This window comes from Mauremys mutica, chromosome 1 (assembly GCF_020497125.1).
Source record: "Mauremys mutica isolate MM-2020 ecotype Southern chromosome 1, ASM2049712v1, whole genome shotgun sequence".
NCBI lineage: Eukaryota > Metazoa > Chordata > Testudines > Geoemydidae > Mauremys > Mauremys mutica.
Genome location: NC_059072.1, coordinates 369,487,015 through 369,506,463, shown reverse-complemented (window position 1 = coordinate 369,506,463; position 19,449 = coordinate 369,487,015). Strand labels below are relative to the sequence as shown.

At 48.3% G+C, this 19,449-nt stretch overlaps 1 protein-coding gene across 1 annotated transcript; it reads left to right on the top strand.

Moving 5' to 3' along the window:
• The first annotated feature begins 8,796 nt into the window (after positions 1 to 8,796).
• LOC123371657 (olfactory receptor 52R1-like) lies at positions 8,797 to 9,735 on the top strand. The gene has a single exon (XM_045019443.1). The coding sequence runs from the start codon at positions 8,797 to 8,799 to the stop codon at positions 9,733 to 9,735; it is 939 nt and encodes a 312-aa protein (XP_044875378.1).
• Positions 9,736 to 19,449: the final 9,714 nt, after the last annotated feature.

Sequence of the window (19,449 nt, the reverse complement as noted above, 5' to 3'; positions counted from 1 at the left end):
AGGGCACCAAAAATGATTAGGGGGCTGGAGCACATGACTTATGAGGAGAGGCTGAGGAAACTGTGATTGTTTAGTCTGCAGAAGAGAAGAATGAAGGGGGCTTTGATAGCTGCTTTCAACTACCTGAAAGGGGGTTGATGGGTTGGATAACAGAAACCCCTTTGGGAACTGCCAAATGATGTGCCAAGACTACCTCTGCCCCTGCCTTCCCTGGCAGCTCGGGACCCCAGCACCCTGTCTTGCTGAGCCAGACACTCCCGTTTGCTCCAACATAGATCCAGGGTCTGAACTACTTGCCCCAAAGCTGCAGGTTTACCTGAAAGCAGCTAACACAAGTGTTCCAAATTAACAGATGCTTAATGACTTCTTTGTTTCGGTCTTCACTGAGAAGTCTGAAGGAATGTCTAACATAGTGAATGCTAATGGGAAGGGGGAAGGTTTAGAAGCTAAAATAAAAAAAGAACAAGTTAAAAATCACTTAGAAAAGTTAGATGCCTGCAAGTCACCAGGGCCTGATGAAATGCATCCTAGAATACTCAAGGAGCTAATAGAGGAGGTATCTGAGCCTCTAGCTATTATCTTTGGAAAATCATGGGAGACGGGAGAGATTCCAGAAGACTGGAAAAGGGCAAATATAGTGCCCATCTATAAAAAGGGAAATAAAAACAGCCCAGGAAACTACAGACCAGTTAGTTTAACTTCTGTGCCAGGGAAGATAATGGAGCAAGTAATTAAGGAAATCATCTGCAAACACATGGAAGGTAGTGAGGTGATAGGGAATAGCCAGCATGGATTTGTAAAGAACAAATCATGTCAAACCAATCTGATAGCTTTCTTTGATAGGATAACGAGTCTTGTGGATAAGGGAGAAGCAGTGGATGTGGTATACCTAGACTTTAGTAAGGCATTTGATACGGTCTCGCATGATATTCTTATCGATAAACTAGGCAAATACAATTTAGATGGGGCTACTATAAGGTGGGTGCATAACTGGCTGGATAACCGTACTCAGACAGTAGTTATTAATGGTTCCCAATCCTGCTGGAAAGATATAACAAGTGGAGTTCTGCAGGGGTCTGTTTTGGGACCGGCTCTGTTCAATATCTTCATCAACGACTTAGATGTTGGCATAGAAAGTACGCTTATTAAGTTTGCAGACAATACCAAACTGGGAGGGATTGCAACTGCTTTGGAGGATAGGGTCATAATTCAAAATGATCTGGACAAATTGGAGAAATGGTCTGAGGTAAACCGGATGAAGTTTATAAAGACAAATGCAAAGTTCTCCACTTAGGAAGGAACAATCAGTTTCAAACATACAGAATGGGAAGAGACTGTCTAGGAAGGAGTACGGCAGAAAGGGATCTAGGGGTTATAGTGGCCCACAAGCTAAATATGAGTCAACAGTGTGATACTGTTGCAAAAAAAGCAAATGTGATTCTGGGATGCATTAACCGGTGTGTTGTGAGCAAGACACGAGAAGTCATTCTTCCGCTCTACTCTGCGCTGGTCAGGCCTCAACTGGAGTATTGTGTCCAGTACTGGGCATCACATTTCAAGAAAGATGTGGAGAAATTGGAGAAGATCCAGAGAAGAGCAACAAGAATGATTAAAGGTCTTGAGAACATGACCTATGAAGGAAGGCTGAAAGAATTGGGTTTGTTTAGTTTGGAAAAGAGAAGACCGAGAGGGGACATGATAGCAGTTTTCAGGTATCTAAAAGGGTGTCATAAGGAGGTGGGAGAAAACTTGTTCACCTTCGCCTCTAAGGATAGAGCAAGAAGCAATGGGCTTAAACTGCAGCAAGGGAGATTTAGGTTGGACATTAGGAAAAAGTTCCTAACTGTCAGGGTCAGGGTAGTTAAACACTGGAATAAATTGCCTAGAGAGGTTGTGGAATCTCCATCTCTGGAGATATTTAAGAGTAGGTTAGATAAATGTCTATCAGGGATGGTCTAGACAGTATTTGGTCCTGCCATGAGGGCAGGAGATTGGACTCGATGACCTCTCGAGGTCCCTTCCAGTCCTAGAGTCTATGAATCTATGAATCTATGAAGGTGGAATGGCTGCAGTGCAGGAGCCAGGAATAGGTTATTTGTGACTCACTCTTCATGAGCTGTTAGCACAGGAGAGGTGAAGAATGATTGTTTTAATGGTTAGTTACAGGGGCAGGAAGCAGCCGTGCCATTGAACTAAACTCACCCAACTGGCCCCACCATGGCAGCTTCCAACTGGACCATGCCCCACCCCTCCACCTTCATCCTCCTCAGCATCCCGGGGCTGGAGGCAGCGCATGTCTGGATCTCCAACCCCTTCTGCTCCGTCTACATTCTGTCCCTCCTGGGGAACAGCCTCCTCCTGGCTGTTATCAAGACTGAGCCGAGCCTCCATGAGCCCATGTACCTTTTCCTTTCCACGCTGGCGCTCACCGACCTGGTCGTCTCCACCACCACCCTGCCCAAAACCCTCTGCATTTTCTGGTTCAGGGACCGGGCCATTCATATCAACACTCGCTTTGTCTAGATTTTTTTGATTCACTCAGTTGGACTCAGACTACCATGGAGTCCGGGTCCATGCTGGACACGGCCTCCATATTCAGCAGTCCTGACCAATCGGGCCATAGCCAAATAGGGCTGGGCACTATGATGAGATGGGACGTGTTACTGGGCCCATTTCTGCTGAAGCAGCTCCCATACTGCAGGACCAATATTGTGAGTTCATGCCACTGGTGAAACTGGAATGTGTGGACACAATTGTCACAAAATACTATATTCTGACAGTAGCATTTCTCAAGGGGTGGGGTGGATTAGATTTTATCCTCATTGTCAGGTCCTATATCCTGATCCTCTGGGCAATCTTCAAGCTCGACTCCCAAAAGGTGTGTCTCAAGTCTCTCAACACCTGTGTCATCCTAGTGTCTTACACACCAGCATTTTTCTCCTTTCTCACCCATCAATTTGGTCACAGCGTGGCTCCCATGTGCACATCACTGTAGCCAACATATCTGCTGGTCCCATCGTCCATGGGGTCAGAACCAAAAAGATCCACCAAGGGTCTTCAGGGTCCTCTAAACCAGGGGCTTTCAGGATATTTCTTAGGGGGAAGTACATGTTAATGGAGAGATTGTCTCATGGACCCCTCTCCTCCCATTCAACATCACCAGGGAGACCTCCTTGTCAATTCACACAATGCATGCCTATGGTGATGACAGCAATTGCTGAGAAGGAAAGGGAATGTCAGGGCAGTATGGTCAGTGTTTAATTTGTGCCAGGGCTTGTGCATCTCTAGGCCTGGCAGTTCAGACACCAGGCGCCTCTCGGCTTGATGCATCAGTTATGAATATAAACAAATATATATATATATATATTGTGATAGACTCAGGCCAGTTGGGTACAGCAGAATAGCAGAAGGCAGATATACTGGCCACTGGATTAACAGTTTTCTGTTCCCTGACTGACCAGAGCAGGGGCTGCTCCAGGCTAATGAGAACACCTGACTCTAATTAACCTGTAAAGAGTCAGGTGAGGCCATTCAGTTAATGTGACCACCTGACTCTAATTAAGGCCCTGCTGTTACTATAAAAAGGGCTCACTCCAGTCAGGCAGAGGAGCCAGGGAGCCAGAGGAGAGGAAGTGCGGCTGAAGGGCTGGTTACTGAACACACCCTCAAACCATCGTTAAAGGAGCCCTAAGGTAAGGGTGAAGAAGGGAGAAGCAGGAGAGCTGTGGGGAAGTGGCCCAGGGAAATGTAGCAACTCTGGCAGTGAAAGGTTGGCTGCCAACAACTGCTACCATTAGGGTCCCTGGGCTGGAACCCGGAGTAGAGGGCGGGCCCGGGTTCCCCCCAACCCACCACTACAGGAACAGCTCCTGGGAGGGGAAGTCAGGTTCCTGTCAGGACAGGAGGCTGAACAGAGACTGTGGGAGTTCTCTCCCGAACCTCCTTGCAGCCTATGATGAAAAGGGCTCAGTAGACTGTAACCCTGGCCCTAGAGAGAGAAGGGCTACGGGGAGGGTCACAGTGAGCCACTGAGGCTGGCATAAACCGCCTAGAAGTGCAGGACCCACAGGAGCAAGGACAGAGCTCTGCCACAATATAGATAGATAGATAGATAGATAGATATACATTTTAAAATTGAACATAAAAATATTGCTTGAGCCTGGCACCTCTTTCATTCCAAATTGAGCATTGAGTATAGTGTGTATTTTTAGTGGTCTGCCAATGCAATTTAGGGAAACGTAGCGGTGGAGCCAGAACCGAGTGAGTAGTTGGTGTTTGCAGACGACCAGTGAGTGCCCAACACACTTGAGGCTCACTGGGAGCTGAGGTGCCAACTTCCCCAGTTCCCAGGAGTTCTCGACCCTCATTCTGCCCCAGGCCCTGACCCCACTCCACCGCTTCCCTTAAGCCCTGAGCTCCGCCTCTCCCCTGCCCACCCCCTGCCCCATTACACCCTCACCCCCACCTCCAGCACCTCCTGCATGCTGCTGAACAGCTGATCACTGTGGGTGGGAGGAGCTGGGGAGAGGAGCAGGAGCTGATTGACAGGGCTGCCCGTGGATACTGAGCACCCACTATTTTTTCTGTGGGTTCTCCAGCCCCGGAGCACCCATGGAGTTGGTGCAGACAATTGGGAGCTCTCCACTTCTGGGGAACAGGTTGGGGTACATGACCCTGTGCTAGCAAGCGCTCTCCCCCTCTCTCTCTAGAGGCTTTTCTACACTGTGGTATCCGAGTGCCTAAGCAGACCTTGCTCATCCAAGCTGTAGGCAACTTCATGCCAGGGCAGAGCGACCCCTGCTGCTGGTATCATTGGGGATGCCAATGTGGATGAAATCCGTGTATGTGCAACTACAAAATGGCTCCCCAGATGTACGCACCAGTTGTCTGGCAAATTCATTAGGAGGCTCAGTCTGCACTGGAAGGAGGGAGGTGTGATTGGAACTAAAGCAGGTTACAAAAGCTAACGGAGAGTCACGCGCTCCCAGCTGTGTGTCTGCTGCAGCCGCCACTCAATGGCCGGTTCTCGCTCGCCCCAGTCTAGTTCCCCGAACACGTGATCTGCTCTTAACGGCCCAGGACACACTTCCAACGGCCAGGGCCGGGCTGGGCATTTCCGCTGTCTCACGCCCACCCAGCAGCCTATGGAACCACCCATTCTGAGTGCTGCTCCTCCCCCATCTCCCGCCTGCCCCCTCTCTGGTGTGTTACACTCAGTAGCTGGGTCTTGCTTTAATTTGATTTACAGCACTCAATCAACAGGACCATTCTGTTGTGTTGGTTTTCTTGAGTCTGCTCCCCTGAAGCGACCCCAGTGACTATGATGCGTTGGCAGGTTTCTGAGAGGGAACAGAAGTGGAGTCCTGGAGTTCACAGGAGAGGGGAGCTCACAAACTCCAGCTAGTTCTGAAAATCTCAGGTTCACCTGGAGAGGCTGGCAAGGACTTAGGCTCCACTTGTCCAGTCTTTCCTCTGCATCGCACCCAACAAACAGCCCCTGTCAGAGTGGGAGACCATTTCCCTCTCGGCGTGACGGAGGGACCATGGTTTCCTCGGGGAAGTCAAGACTCCTGGATTCTGTAATCCTGCCACTCAATCTCTGTGTGACCTTGGCCAAGTCATGTCTCCCTATGCCTCAGCTTACCTATCTATATAATGGGGATATGTTCATAGTGACTTTCGTTTGCAAGGTGTTTTGAAGATCCTTCAGTGAAAGGTGCTGCACAGTAATGATGATAGTTAGTGATGAGAATTACTGATCTCTGATCCCTTAGTGACAGCCCCGTCAGCCTGCAGAAAGTGCTCATGATTCCCCTAAGTCACCTTTCTCCAGATCAATCTGTCTAATATCTATCCTGGGCATTTACATAGTAGCAGACCCTATGAATCCCTAGTTTTCCCTACTAATGGGCCCTATGGATCCCTACTAATAAACTATAATTTTTAAATATACACAAATGCACAGAGCGGCCAATTCCTCTGTGACTCAGCACAGAGCCCAAGAGTTCTCATCTCCCTTTGGGAAGGTCCCTTCATTACTGATTACTCATAAAGGTGGATAAAGAGCAAAGAAGCGCAGACAGGCTTGGCTCCATCCTGTTTACATCAAGGTGCTTGCTTATCAGCTAGAGGCTGAGCGACCCCCCCTGGGATTGCACAGAGCTATATTATAAATGGTGCACACCCCTGTGTCAGCTCTCAGCGTGGGCTCTTGCTGCAGATGCTGGGGTGAGAGAGGTGTGGGAAACAGCTATGTGAGGGGGATTCCCAGGGAAGACACTTCCGTCTCAGAATTCACAGGTACCATCTCTTGCTGAGGAGCTCTCCTGGTCGACAATCCCAGTGCAATATGTGCGTAATAACATTTATCACAGAACTGTCCTGTATTTGCCTCTTTTTTTTGGCTCTGCTGCTACCTGATTGCCTACTTGTGATTCCGAATGAGATGTGTGGTTGATTGGTCAGTTCGTAACTCAGTACTTGGTCCTGCTAGTGAAGGCAGGGGGCTGGACTCAATGACCTTTCAGGGTCCCTTCCAGTTCTAGGAGATTGGTATATCTCCTATTATTATTAATCTATTATGGTGTTCGTAACTCCAAGGTTTTACTATAGATGCTGTTTAACATCATCCTTGACTGCTAATGGACTGGAAAGTGTTTCGTCACCTTAGGTGACATGAATACCTCATACTGCTTCTTTCCTAATGCAGAACAAAAATATTTCTTGAACACGTCTTCTTTTTCTGAAATACTATTAAGTTTCTCTTTCTCCCTCTAGCAATTGGCCTAAAACTTTTCAAGGATTTCTTTTGTTCTTAATATACCTGGTAAACTCTTTTGTGTTATCCTTAGCTGTGCCAAACATAGAGTTTTCCCTGATAATTTTAACATTCTTTATCCATTTTCATAGCTTCCAATTCGTATTATTTGCTATTTATTTTTCCTTTTTCCCATTTGTTAGACATTGTTTCCACTCCCCCCAGCTGGTGCCTTCACTTTGCCACCAAACTGGGTTTTTGTCCAAAATTCTCTATTGATTGTGGAATCGTGGCTTTTTAGCTATCGAATAATCTCCTCTTGAAGAACTTCCAATTTTCATTCCCATTTTTCTGTCTATTTTTTCCTCCCAGTCAGTTTTGCTGATAATTTGCCTCCGCTTTGGGGAATTAGTCTCTTTGAAGCATTATGTGTCTATCATATTCCAGGTTGGGAACTCTTCTCTATTTGTCCATTTGAATGCAATCAGTTCCATTCTTTATTTTATTCTCCTCTGTCATATCCCCCTTATTTATCTCTTCTCTAAACAGTCCCAAACTTTTCAGTCTGTCTGACTATGGCAGCCTCCCAAATTCTCAGTCTGTCTCAGAAATCTCCTTTCTATTTGCTGTATCCTTTAGAGAGACTGAGTGACCAAAACTGAGTGCATGTCCAGAGCAGGTTCCTCTACATCCCATTCCTTAGGCATCCGAACATTGTCTTTTTTTGTCCACTGCTGTGAATGAGCTGATGTTTCCATTGCGTTGCTATTAATGATGTCTGGGTCTTTTCCCTGAAGTCTGTTGTAGTTGGGATATTTCCCCCGGTGCATATCTTGGCAAATGTTTGGTTGTTTTCCACTCTCAGATTCTGAGCTATCAGGTGAATGGAACTGTTAGTATATAGGCTTGTTTTTCAGCCTGAGATAGAACTTTGCTTTGATGTTTTGGTTTTCTTATATCTTATACTAATATGTGTGAAGAACAATGAACAAAGAGACTGTGTGTTGCATTTCCCACAACCAGATGGGGCTTTTTGTACAATGGGAAAAGATAAGGGATACAGCTAACATGTTACTGGGCACAGTGGGATACAATATACGAGCTCACAGATAAAGACTCCTCAACTCCTTATTTCAAAGCAAGGTCAAGCAAGCAGTTAGGAGGTGCAAGGGAGGGTATGGGGCAGGCATAAAACATCCTAGAAACTGAAGAAAGGCCTGGCCTTGTCCAGAACACAACCTCACTCCTCACCCCTGCCATAGGGAACAAAAGGGGCGGGACGAAGACATCAGCTCACGACCCTCGAAAACAGAACATGACCATAAGTTGTAAGAGGTGTGACTAGGGGCGTGCACTGCAGGTATATTTGAGCCTGCTAAGGAGGAGGAGGTGGGGACAGGGAAATAGGAAGAGGGAATGTGGACTAGGGAAGTGGGTTCAGAGCTGGGAACTGAACACTGGGAAACAGACGCTGCCGGCGTGTAGCGCTCTGGATACGCTAGCTTGGAACTAACCCCAATAAGCACTGAATTGCCTGCACTCTGGCTTGCACTTCAGAATGCGGGTCTTCTGCTTTCTGTCTGCGTGACAAGAACCAGGGAAGAGGGTGACAGGAAAGCCTTGTAACAGGAACAGGGAACATGGACTCTGTAGCCTTGGTTTCTTTGCATTAAGGAACAATGAGGGATAACCAGTATCCACACTCGTGTTTCCTGATGGTGCCTATTAATGTTTTACACAGGTTTTTGATGCATGGAGCACCATAAAATATGGAATTGGCATTAGTAGGGTCAGTTGTACATACTTCATTTCTCTCAATAACATTTTTCAGTGTGTGAAGAGCGACCAATCTGCTTCACCCATGAGAACAGCCTCCAGTAGTGTGTGTAGTGTCTCATATTCATATTGTCTCTCCATCCAGGCATTTGTATGGCGACCATCACCAAAGACACTGAGCAGATACATGAAGTCAGGGGATCATACAGTACACGCACTAGACACCGTTCTGCCTCAGAGTTGGACACCTTCTCCCCTACTCCATGTCAGATTCCAACAAAACCGACTTCACCAACCCCTCCACCTTCATCCTGCTGGGCATTCCTGGCCTGGAAGCAGCCTATGTCTGGATCTCCATCGCCTTCTGTACCATGTACGCCATAGCCATCTTGGGGAACTTCACCATCCTGCTCATTGTGAGGACGGAGCCGAGCCTCCATGGGCCCATGTACTATTTCCTCTGCATGCTGGCCGTCAGTGACCTGGTCCTGACTACATCTACCCTCCCCAAACTGCTGAGCATCTTCTGGTTTAATTCCAGGGAGATAGAATTCAGTGCCTGCCTCACCCAGCTCTTCTTTGTTCACTGCTTCTCAGGGATTGAGTCTGGGATCTTCGTGGCCATGGCTTTGGATCGCTACGTGGCCATCTGTGATCCCCTGAGACATTCCACCATCCTGACAAATATCATGGTGGCCAAGATCGGCCTGGCCGTGGTGCTGCGCAGTGTCATACTCGCATTGCCCTATCCCTTTCTGGCAAGGCGGTGGCCATATTGCAGAAACAACATCATCCCCCACACGCACTGTGAGCATATGCCCGTGGTGAAGCTGGCCTGCGCCGACACCCGCATCAGTAATTACTACGGCCTCTTTGCACTATCCTTTAGGATTGGTCTGGATTTGTTTTTTATCACTGTGTCCTATATCCAGATCCTCAGGGCCATCTTCAGCCTCCCCACAAAGGACGCCCGGCTCAAGACTTTTGGGACCTGCAGCTCACATCTCTGTGCCATCTCAGCCTTCTACATCCCAGGTCTCTTCTCCTCTCTTTCATACAGGTTTGGGCACAATGTGCCCCTGCATTTCCACATTCTCCTTGCCAACGTGTACCTCCTGCTGCCCCCCATGCTGAACCCCATCATCTATGGGGTGAGGACCAAACAGATCCGGGACAGGCTCCTCCAGCTCTTTACTCATTAAGGGATTTAACTTCTCTCCTGGTTCTCTGGCTCTCAGACCGAGCTCTATACAGAGCTGGCTGGTGACATGGTGCTGGGCCCTCTTCCCTGAATCACTTACCGGACAGTCAAAGAGACATTAAACCCTTTCCTGACTGTACTGTGCTGTGTCAGTGTGACAAGCTGAGGAATCGGTCTGTGTACAACTCATTAACTTATAGGGTTTCCACCTTTCTAATTGTAATTCTAATTGTAACTGGTCACCTGAGGACCTTCACCCTGCCCTGCTTCTTTCCCCAAGGCTCCACCCCACTCTGCACCTTCCCTCAAGGTCCCTCCCTCTTCTGTGTCATTTCTCCCAAGGCCCTGCCCCTCTCGTTCACTCCTCCCCTCCCCCCCCCCGCGACACTCTCTGGATTATCTTTCACGGTTCCCTCCTGGGGTGCAACCTGGAACTGGGGTACAGCTGACCCCTCTGTCTTGACCATCTGGGATCCCTCTTGCACTGGGACATTGTGACAACCTGCAGAACACTCCAAGATTACACTCACACCAATGTCCACAGGCAGAGACCCCACCCAGCTGTGTCCATGAATGCTCTTTCCAGCCACTGCATGAACCCACAATAGAGAGGCTACAGCCAAAATACTCCCAGCTCCCCAGCCTAAGACCCAAGAGCTCTACTGTCCTGCCATGGTCAAAACCCGACCCAGTCTGCCACTTCCACAATGGAAAGTGGATGTGCACAAACTCTTCTTCATGAGCTGAGATTTTTTCCCCTTTGGACTTTAAACAACACATAGTGATTTAGGTAAAATATAAAATAGACCAATTAACTACGTAAAGTTAGATTTTAAGTGATTATAAGTGATAGCAAACAGATCAAAGTAGATTACCATAAGAAATAAAACGAAACCACAATCTAAGTCTACTGTGCTAGTTAGTATTTGAATCAAGCAGGGTCTCACCCAGTTAGATAGTACCAGCAGGTTTGCTTTTTCAGGCAGGCTTCCTTCTTTCCTGCCTCAGATCAGCACCTCCCCCAGTTCAGTCTTTTCCCCCTGGTACTTTCAGGTGCGATGTTGTAGGGAGAACGAGGGTCCCATCATTATGTTATTTCCCCCTGTAAAGAGGTTAGCTGGGGCTTGTGTCTCTCCGGGGTGGTGGTGAACCACACCACCTCACTACACCCCCTTTTATATCTTCTTCCAACTTTCTGGAAAGCCCTTTTGCTGTGACCTGTATCAAACAGCTCTGACTGTGAAGTGCAGTAGTTTTCAAACTTTTGTAATGGTGACCCCTTTCACATAACAATCCTCTGAGTGTGACCCCCTTAGAAATTAAAAACACGTTTTTATATCATTAACACCATTGTAAAGGCTGGAGGGAAAGTGGGATTTGGGGTTGTCAGGGTTCCCCCCAACTCTGAACTCTGGGGTACAGATGTGGGGACCTGCATGAAAGACCCTCTGGGCTTATATTCTACCAGCTTAGGTTAAAAACTTCCCCAAGGCACAAATTCCTCGATGAGCTCAATCGCTTCACGAGAAGGTTATGGAGCGACGTGATTGCATTCATTCAGGACTTATAACAGAGAATAGAAACTTGGTAACAGCGGGACCCTAAAGCTAGCAAGCAAAGGTCGAACAAGAGTACGTGGCTGGGGATTGAAGGCAGACAAATTGAGACTAGAGACAAAGTGGACATTTTTTACACTGAGGGTAATTGACCATTGGAACAATTTAGCAAGGACCAGGTTGTGTCTCCATCACTGGCCATGTTTCAATCAAGATGGGATGTTTTTCTCAAAGATCTGCTCGAGTTCAAACAAGAATTTATCCAGCCTGTGCAATGCCGGAGGTCAGAGCAGAAGATCACCATCGTCCCTCCTGGCCATAAAATCTACAAATCTCTCTAGAGTCCCCTGCAAGGATAATATTTGTGTGGGCTTCAGTCTGGGTCCTTCTCACAGCCTGGGTGCCACATTTCAGGTCTGGGCAGGGTGAAGGGAACACAGGAAATTCAAAGCTCAATGGTGCTTCCTACTCAGTGCCACAGGTAGGAAATGAACCAGACTCCCTGTGATTCTTTGTGCACCCCTACGTCTCTCTACATAACACTCGCAGCGTTCTTGAGTGCACGAACCAACCCGCTGTGTGTCTGGTGCTTTGTATCTATCATTCCTGGTGCACTGAATTTGGGCTGAACTCCAGTGTGTGACTGAGGAATGGGGTGGGCGCCATCTCCTGCTCCAACCCCATTAATCTGAGTAATGAAGGCTTCTGTTAACTGTCCATAGTTGCATAGGCACCGACTCTGTGGGTGATCCGGGACTGGAGCACCCACGGGGAAAAATTGCTCTGCACCCACCGGCAGCTTCCCGCCCTGCCCTCCCGCCCCAGCTCACTTCCGCCTCCACCTCCTCCCCTGAATGTGCCACCACATCCTGTTTCTCCCGGCTCCCTCCCAGCACTTGCACTGTGAAACAGCTGATTCACGCGGCAAGTGCTGAGGGGGAGGGGGAGGAGGAGGAATGCAGCACGCTCGGGGAAGAGGCAGAGCCGGGTCGGGGATTTGGGGACGGGTCCAATAGGGGCAGGGAGGGGGACGGGTCAGGGAGGGGCTGTGGGTGGGGCCAGGGGCACGAGCACCCACCGGTGCCAATGAAAGTTGGCGCTTGTGCATAGTTGCAGGTTGGGCTCATTAGCTTCAGCTCCATGTAAGGGGACTGTTGGCGCCTTCGTAAAACGTAGTGAGGGTTTTTGGTACTGGTAGCTCCCAGTACTGAAAGGAATGGTCGATGGGAAAGAGGAGACTGAGACTAAGAGGCCCCAGGGGCAGTGGGGAGAGGCCTGGGGAGAAGCAGCCGGGGAGCTGGAGGCAGAGCAGCTGCAGCAGGGCTGAGGAAGAGTGGGGCTGGGGCTGGAGCATTCTGGGGCCACATGCTGTTAGCAGCTGAGGAGAGTGATGGCGACCCTCGGCAGAGGCAGCCAAAATGTCTTGCAGGCTGGACTGGGGGGCTGACGCTGGGAAGAAGGGTCCTGCCACCTGAAGCCTGATGGTGTGTGACCACCACCAGGGCAGCCCAGCCAGGGCCCGGCAGGGAGGCCTGGCACATGTGAGGAACAGGCTTTGAACTCCCCTTGCATTCCAGAGACGGCTGCTTGTGATGTCCCCTGCCCACAGAGCAGGGTTTTGTTTGCCTTTAAACTTTGTCATTTTTCCTCATTTTTAATTGATTTGTGTTTAATAAATTGTATTGGATTGAACTATATGTGATGATCAGTGGGGCAGGGAAGTGCCCAGAGTGGTGAGACCCTAACCCCTCTCCCAAGTGACCAGGACAAGATTGAGCCCCCAGGAATCCTTGGGGTTATGAGCACTCTGCCGCACAGGAGAGTGGAAGGGGAGCCCTCAAGGACAGGGAGGCCTCTGGGTAAAGGGAGTGGGAGCGAGGATGTAGATCCTTTCACTTGCCAATTCCACCAGGGTCGTGTATTAGCCAGGGAAGTTCCCCACAATAGCGGGACCTTTCCACCACTACCGTAATTGGCATCATGAAGAGAATCCAATCCACAGGGTCCGCCCCAATGGTTCACTGGTTGAATTCTGGTAGCACTGTCCGGGCCTGGTCAAGAACCCTACTATGGCTGGAATTGAAGAACTACAGACCCGGTTTGCTGAACGTCAGTGCAGATTATCAGAGGAAGCTACAACAAGCTAGAACTGAACAGAGAGAAACCTTGTCACTGGCTAAGGCAGTATTAGGCCAACAGGCAGCAGAAGCTAAGAAAACCCCTACTATTAATGTCCCGCGGGAGCAGAAAGTCTACAGAATTCGATGGCTTTACAATTAGACCAGGAGACATTACGGTAGAGGAGCAGGTCAGTCTGTGAAGACGGCTAGGGGTACCTGAAGAAGATTTTGTGGACTCATAGAGGAGCACCTCAAAGACCAGGAGAAGGCCACCGTAAAGTTCATGGCCATGGCAGACAAGAAAGAAGTGGAAAAGATACTTTAACTCCACCTAGAAGTGTACGGAGACAAGTTACCTATTGGAACCCAACTAAAGGATTTATTTGAGAGAAAGCAGGAGCCTGGTGAAACCGTCTGGGCATATGCCCATGACCTCCAGGAGAGAATGAGCAAAGAAGGGTGATGAGACCCTCGACCGGTTCCAGACCCAGACATGGTTCTGAAAGAACAGTGAGTGCTGGCATTCAGGGATGATTCCCTCCGCCGTGAAATGAAAAGGAGGTTTAAGGAAGAGCCCAGGAAGAAGTTCCCTGAACTTATGCAGGTTGCTATTATGTGGTCCGATGAAGAGGAAGTCCCTGTGGAACAGATGGCCAGCCCAATCCCCGTACACAAGGTGGGGGCCTAGTGAATGCAACTGCTGTGGAAAGGACCCTCCTCCAAACACCGATAACATAGGAAAGTTTAAGTGAAGCTTTCCAAAAACTGGTGGTCCAACAGGAGGAGATGCTGAAAGTGACGAACGAGGTGATGAAAGAAAAAATCCCAATTAGTATGCCAAAGTATCCAAGAGCACCAGTGTAATGGGTTGGGTCACCGAGACCCACTTAGGACTGCCACCTCATGTGCTGAGACTACCTCTGAGCCCATTTTCCGTGTCAGCTTGAGACTTCAGAACCCTGCCTTTTTGAGCCAGACACGCTAGCCTGCTGCAAACACAGACTCAGGTCTGAGCCATGTCCCCCAAACCTGCAGGCTTTAACTGAAAACTACTTAGCAAGTGCTCCTGTCTCCAGCACCCAGATTCCCAGTTCCCAATGGGATCCAAACTCCAAATAAATCCATTTTACTCTGTATAAAGCTTATACAGGGTAAATTCATAAATTGTCCACTCTCTATAACACTGACAAAGAGATACGCACAGCTGTTTGCTCCCCAAGGTATTAATTACTTACTTGGGGTTAATTAATAAACAAAAGTGATTTTATTAAGCATAACAAGTAGGATTTAAGTGGTTTCAAGTAATAACAGACAGAACAAAGTAAGTTACCAAAAAACAAACAAACAAAAACACACATGCAACTCTAAGCCTAATACATTAAGAACCTGATTACAGATGAAATCTCACCCACAGAGATGTTCCAATAAGCTTCTCCTTCCAAGTCTGGGTCCAGCAATCACTCACACCCCCGTAGTTACTGTCCTTTGTTCCAGCTTCTTTCAGGCATCTCTTTGGGGTGGAGAGGCCATGTCTTGAGCCAGCTGAAGACAAAATGGAGGGGATTCCAGGGCCTTTTATAGTCTTTGTCTTGTGGGCAGAAACCCCTTTATTCTCCTATGCAGAATCACAGCAACAAGATGGAGTTCGTAGCCACCTGGGCAAGTCACATGTCCATGAATGATTCAGCTTTTTGCAGGCCAACGCCGTTGTTTATGTTAGTTTGAATGTTCCCAGGACACCTCACATGTTCATTGAGTTCCTGGGGCAGCCTTGCTCTGGCCCTCGAGAAAGTCCTGTCTCCTGCACAGACGAGCTTTACCCCTGCTGTCGAGAGCCCCATTGTGCCGTTGCTGGAACTTTAGGGTATGTGAGTCCCCAGGCCATTGAGTATCTTGCAGATGATCTTGAAGCTGAGAACCAAGACCTTGAACTTGATGTGATGTTCTCTGGGAAGCCAGTGTAGAGCATGGAGGACAGGTCTGATGTGCTCGCAGTGGCCTGTGTTGCTGAGGAGACTCTCTGCAGCCTTCGGTACTAGTTGGAGTTTTGTAAGCAGTGAAGGTGTCATTGTGACGTTCCCCTGCTGTTATCAAGGCTGGTGATCTGCTAGGTCACTCCAATCCTTAACTCTGGGAACCAGCCTTACCCTGCTCTGCAGTGAGAACCCCACTCCTGGGCTGGTCAAGCACAGCCTCTGCCATGTAAGCTGCTTCCAGCTACTTGCAACCAAATGACACTAGCCAGTATCTCCAGTCCCAGACAAAACCATAGGAACCTCCGTCTTGCAGTGTCCAGTTATGCCCTCTGGACTCTGCAAGCTTATATGAGTTCATCAATTTAACAAAGAAATTTATATGTACCAGGCTTGTTATCCCAAGGGGAGTCTCTGACATGGTTCAAACCAAACACACTGCTTCAGGTAGAATAAACAAACAAATGTATTAACTATGAAAGAGAGATTTAAAGAGATTATAAATCAAAGCATAACAAGTCAGATTTGTTCAAATGAAATACAATCAAAATGCTTTCTAAGCTGATCTTAACGCTTTCAATATCCTTACAAACTTAGATGCTTCTCACCACAGGCTGGCTGGTTGTTCTTCAGCCCGGCTATCCCCTTTGATCAGCACTTCAGTCACTTGGTTGGTGTCTGTAGATGTAGGTGGAAGAGAGAAACGTTTCTCCCTTTTATCATGTTTTTTCTTCCCTCTTGGCTTTGTCCCCCCAACCACCCCTTCAGAGTCAGGTGAGCATTACCTCATCGCAGTCCCAAACTGATTAAAGGAAGGGGGGTGACTAACTTGAGAATCTAACAGATCCTTTTGTTGTTGCCTAGGCCAGTGTCTTTTGTTCCTGTGAGGCTGGGGTGGGTTTTTCCCATACATGCCCTGATGAGGTGTGAACTGCCTCTCTGTTCTTGGAGAGTCTTTTTTTGCCTGGGGTTGTTTTAAGCCATGAGGATAGATTTTTCAGCCTCATACCAATATATATGAAATTATCACCTATAACATCATTATAACATTACTGTAACAATAACATCAGTACAAGACAAACAAATTGGAAAGAGTCCAGTGGAAGGAAACGAAAACGATTAGGGGGCTGGGGCACATGACTTCCAACACTAATCTTCTATGATTCTATGATTTTATATTGTCATACTATGAATTTATAAACAGGCAATATGATATTTTCTGTCTTATTAGCTATCCTTTTCTTAATTAATTACAAACATTCTGTTCACTTTTTTGATTGCCACTGTACATCTAGAGTATTGCATCAGATCCCCCCCCCAGATGAAAATGATTAGGGGGCTGGGGCACATGACTTCTGAGAAGAGGCTAAAGGAACAGGGGGAAGGAGACCAAAGCCCTGAGGTAAGTGGGGAAGTGGGATATCGGGAGAAAGCACAAGTAGGTGAGTGCAAGAGGGGACGGCTCCTGCCCCATACTGGGACAGCAGGACGATCAGTGAGTTATCTTACATGCCTATACACAAATGCAAAAAGCCTGGGGAACAAGCAGGGAGAACTAGAAGTCCTGGCACAGTCAAGGAATTATGATGTAATTGGAATAACAGAGACTTGGTGGGATGACTCACATGATTGGAGTACTGTCATGGATGGATATAAACTGTTCAGGAAGGACAGGCAGGGCAGAAAAGGTGGGGGAGGTGCACTGTATGTAAGAGAGCAGTATGACTGCTCAGAGCTCCAGTATGAAACTGCAGAAAAACCTGAGAGTCTCTGGATTAAATTTAGAAGTGTGAACAACAAGGGTGATGTCGTGGTGGGAGTCTGCTACAGACCACCAGACCAGGGGGATGAGGTGGACGAGGCTTTCTTCCAGCAACTAACAGAAGATGCTAGATCACAGGCCCTGGTTCTCATGGGTGACTTTAATCACCCCGATATCTGCTGGGAGAGCAATACAGCAGTGCACAGACAATCCAGGAAGTTTCTGGAAAGTGTAGGGGACAATTTCCTGGTGCAAGTGCTGGAGGAAGCAACTAGGGGAAAAGCTCTTCTTGACCTGCTGCTCACAAACAGGGAAGAAATAGTAGAGGAAGCAATAGTGGATGGGAACCTGGGAGGCAGTGACCATGAGATAGTCGAGTCCAGGATCCTGACACAAGGAAGAAAGGAGACCAGTAGAATAGAGACCCTGGACTTCAGAAAAGCAGACTTCGACTCCCTCAGGGAATTGATGGGCAAGGTCCCCTGGGAGGATAACATGATGGGGAAAGGAGTCGAGGAAAGCTGGCTGTATTTTAAAGAATCTTTATTAAGGTTGCAGGAAGTGTCAGAAGGCCTTTAAGCAGCTTAAAACAGCGCTCATGCCTGACCCTAAGCTAGTGCCCCGGAACATGCACTCTGCTCTTAACAGCCCAGGACATGCTTCTCAGAGCCAGGGCAGGGCTGTGCATTTTACCTCTCTCAGACCCACCCAGCAGCCTATGGAACCAGCCGTTCCTACTGCTGTTACTGCTCCATCTCCTGCCTACTTCCTTTCTGGTTTGTTATACACAGGTTGACAAGGTGCCCCTGTTTGGCTCAGACAGGAGAATTCATTCAGTCGCCTTTCAGGGCTTAAAAGCCCAGGTGGTTCGCATGGGGAGGAATGCCCTCAATTAGCCAGAGGAGCAGGCAGCGAGTTCAGCTGTGGGAATCCAAGTGCCATCCAGCCAGGGCAGTGCTGGAAAGTCTGATTCTGCCTGGAACATTCGATTTCAATTCCCCCTGGGAGAGACTGGGAGGAAATGAACCGAGAGGGAGAGAGGAAATCCAGTGCAAACACTGAACCAGTCTCTATCCTGCCTAAAGAGCCCCCCTTTTCATGGAGCAGCTTTGGGGTGGAGGGTGAGGCCTTTGTCCCCAGGACAGGCCCCCGGCTGCCCTCTGTCCACGGGAACATTCTGTTGGTGTTGGTTTCACTGCGTCTATTCCCCCAAAGCGACCCCAGTGACTGTGATGCGCTGGCAGGTTTCTGAGGGGCAGCAGAAGTGGAATCTCGGAGTTCACACCTCACAGGAGCGGGGAGCTCACAAACCCCAGCTAGTTCTGAAAGCCTCAGATTCACCTTGAGACTATGGCGAAGGCTCAGGCTCCTTTTCCAGCCTTTCCACTGCATCCCACCCAATGAACAGTTCAAGCCAGAGCAGGAGTCAATTTCCCTCTTGGTGTAATGGACAGACCATGGTTATGGCAGGGAAGTCAGGACTCCTGGGTTCTGTCTCGCATCCTGCCACCCAATCTCTATACGACCGTGGCCCATTCATATCTCCCTGTACCTCAGTTTACCTATCTGTATAATGGGGATATGTTCATAGGGACTTTCCTTTGATAGGAGTTTTGAAGACCCTTCCATGGAAGGTGCTGCACAGTATGATGATAGTTACTGCTGAGAATAATTAATCTCTTATCCCTGATTGACAGCCCTGTGTGCCTGCAGAAAGTGTTCACATCTCCCCTCAGTCATCTGTCTCAAGATCTGTCTGTCTACTATCATCTGAGCCATCCTAGGTATTTACAGGATTCAGACCCTATCGAGATCCAAGAATTATCCACAGTTTTTTTTTTACTAATCAACTTTAGTTTTTAAATATACACAGATACACAGGCAATTCGTCTCTGACTCAGCACAGAGCCCAAGAGTTCTCATCTCCCTTTGGGGAGGTCCCTTAACTACTGTTTACTCCTAAAGAAGGATTCAGAATGCAGCAGCACAGAAATGTTTGTCTCCAGCCTGTTTACATTCAGATGCCTCTAGAGGTTGAGCGAATCCCACTGGGATTGCACAGAGCTATATTATAAATGGTGCACGCCCCTGTGTCGGCTCTGGGCATGGGATGTGGCTGCAGATGCGCTGGCAAGAGAGGTGTGGGACACGGCTACCTGAGGGGGATTCCCAGGGAAGACACGTCCGTCGCAGGATTCACAGGTACCCATGTCTCGCTGAGGAGCTCACCTGCTCTGCAAACCCAGTGCAATGTGGGAATGATGGGATAGAGAGTAATTTTGTGGTCAATTCTGCTATGCACAG